The sequence below is a fragment of the Monopterus albus genome, unplaced genomic scaffold, assembly GCF_001952655.1.
Source record: "Monopterus albus unplaced genomic scaffold, M_albus_1.0 scaffold248.1, whole genome shotgun sequence".
Classification (NCBI taxonomy): Eukaryota; Metazoa; Chordata; class Actinopteri; order Synbranchiformes; family Synbranchidae; genus Monopterus; species Monopterus albus.
Window position 1 is genome coordinate 499,421 of NW_018128128.1, and position 1,909 is coordinate 501,329.

At 40.5% G+C, this 1,909-nt stretch overlaps 1 protein-coding gene across 8 annotated transcripts in view; it reads right to left on the minus strand.

Moving 5' to 3' along the window:
* Positions 1 to 1,909, minus strand: part of prkcz (protein kinase C, zeta) — a 101,980-nt gene that overhangs the window by 30,234 nt on the left and 69,837 nt on the right. For all 8 annotated transcript variants that reach the window (XM_020620802.1, XM_020620799.1, XM_020620800.1 and 5 more), the window contains 2 exons: positions 1,794 to 1,891; positions 474 to 560 (listed from right to left, as the gene is read on the minus strand). In XM_020620802.1, the coding sequence (XP_020476458.1) occupies positions 474 to 560; positions 1,794 to 1,891 (185 nt within the window). The remainder of the gene's footprint in view (positions 1 to 473; positions 561 to 1,793; positions 1,892 to 1,909) is intronic.

Genomic DNA, 1,909 nt, shown 5'->3' on the forward strand with positions numbered 1-1,909 from the left:
CTCAATCCAATAGAACATCTTTGGAGGGAGCTTAAACTCCGCGTTGCTCAGCGACAGCCCCGAAACCTGACAGATCTAGAGGAGATCTGTGTGGAGGAGTGGGCCAAAATCCCTGTTGCAGTGTGTGCAAACCTGGTCAAGAACTACAGGAAACGTTTGACCTCTGTAATTGCAAACAAAGGTTTCTGTACCAAATATTAACACTGATTTTCTCAGGTGTTCAAATACTTATGTTCAGCAGTGCAAGAGAAATAAATTCTTTAAAAATCATACAGTGTGATTTCCTGAAAATTTTTAATTCTGTCTCTCAGAGTGGGAATGTACCTACAATGTGAATTTCAGACCCCTCCATGATTTCTAAGTGGGAGAACTTGCAAAATCGCAGGGTGTTCAAATACTTCTGTTCCTCACTGTATGTACTGTAGCTAAGTAACTTTAAATTATTTTTAATGTTGTAACACCTGGATGTTTACCTTGCATGTTCTTCAGGGAGCTTCCTTTGCCGTTGCATATGAAACATCAAGTCCCCGCCATTCACATATTCAATCACCAGAAATAACCTGGAAACCAGAGCATGATGGGAAAAGCATTCCAGTGACATTGAAAAATATATTAAATACACATGAAAAAAGCCATTCTGTTGCATTTACTCATAGGTGCCAATGAAAAAGGCCAGTTCTTTTATTTCTGAAGCACCTGAAGTGCATTTTCAATCTAATCTAACCTTGGATGTAGTTTTCAAAAGATGACAGCAATCACGACACACCACTAAGGTTCAAATAGCCAAAAACATCTAACATGGGCAAAAAAAAAAAAAAAAAAAGAACCCTGCACACTTCCAGTGCAGGTATTTTCTGTCACTAGACCATCATCAGGGAAAATGTTGGACCAAAAGGATTCTCAAAACTAAAAATGATGACATCAGATTGAGCACACCTGTTCTCTTCATTGCCAAAGGATCAAAAAAGCATCAGGACAACGATAAAAATCTGCACAAACCATGACCTTACACATTATCCTAATATACAGTAATGTGTCTGAAGAACTTTGTTTGTAGGGAATTTCAGTAGATTTGTTGACAATTACAAAATGATCAACTTACACCATACTTTAATGAAGAACAGATTCTCATCAGAAAGTAATATTTCATGACTAAAAAGTACTGTTAGGTACTGTGAGCTGTAACTGAAATACACTGCTTAAAAAAAGGGAACGCTTAATCATCACAGCATAGCACCAGGTCAGTTAAACTATTCTGGGACATCAATCTGTCCATTTAGGAAGCACAAATGATTGTGAATCAGTTTTACCTGCTTTGGTGCAAATGAAAGTGACAACAGGTGCAATGGAGAGGCAAAAGCAAGACAGCCACCCAAAAAGGGCATGGCTTTGCATATGGTGGCCACAGACAAATACTCTCTCCTGATCCTGCCTGACGGATTCTTCTCAGATTTTAGGTTTTGCTAGTGTATTGGTCACTACTGGTGGCAGGAGGCAGTACCTGCAGCCCAGTCAGGTTGCACAGATAGTCCAATTACTTGAAGATGGCACATCTATATGTGCAGCTGCAAGGTTTGCTGTGTCTCTGATCACACCAGGAGACCTGGGCAGGGCCGTAGAAGGGCAACAACCCAGCAGCAGGACCAGTATCTACAATCTACATTAGTAAAGGTTTTCAACTTGAATAATTCATTCATCAGGATCCGATGTGTGATTTAGTGTTCCCTTAATTTTTTGAGCAGTTTATATTGGCTTTAAATAGAACATGAGCTCTCACATGGTGTCAGCCTTACCGACTTTCTGTCTGGAAACAGGAGTGGAGGCCTACTAGGAACGGATTGGTAGACGCCTGCTCAAACACATGCTTCTCTGTCTGCACCCAGTCAATATCCTGGAGAGGCAAGGGGAG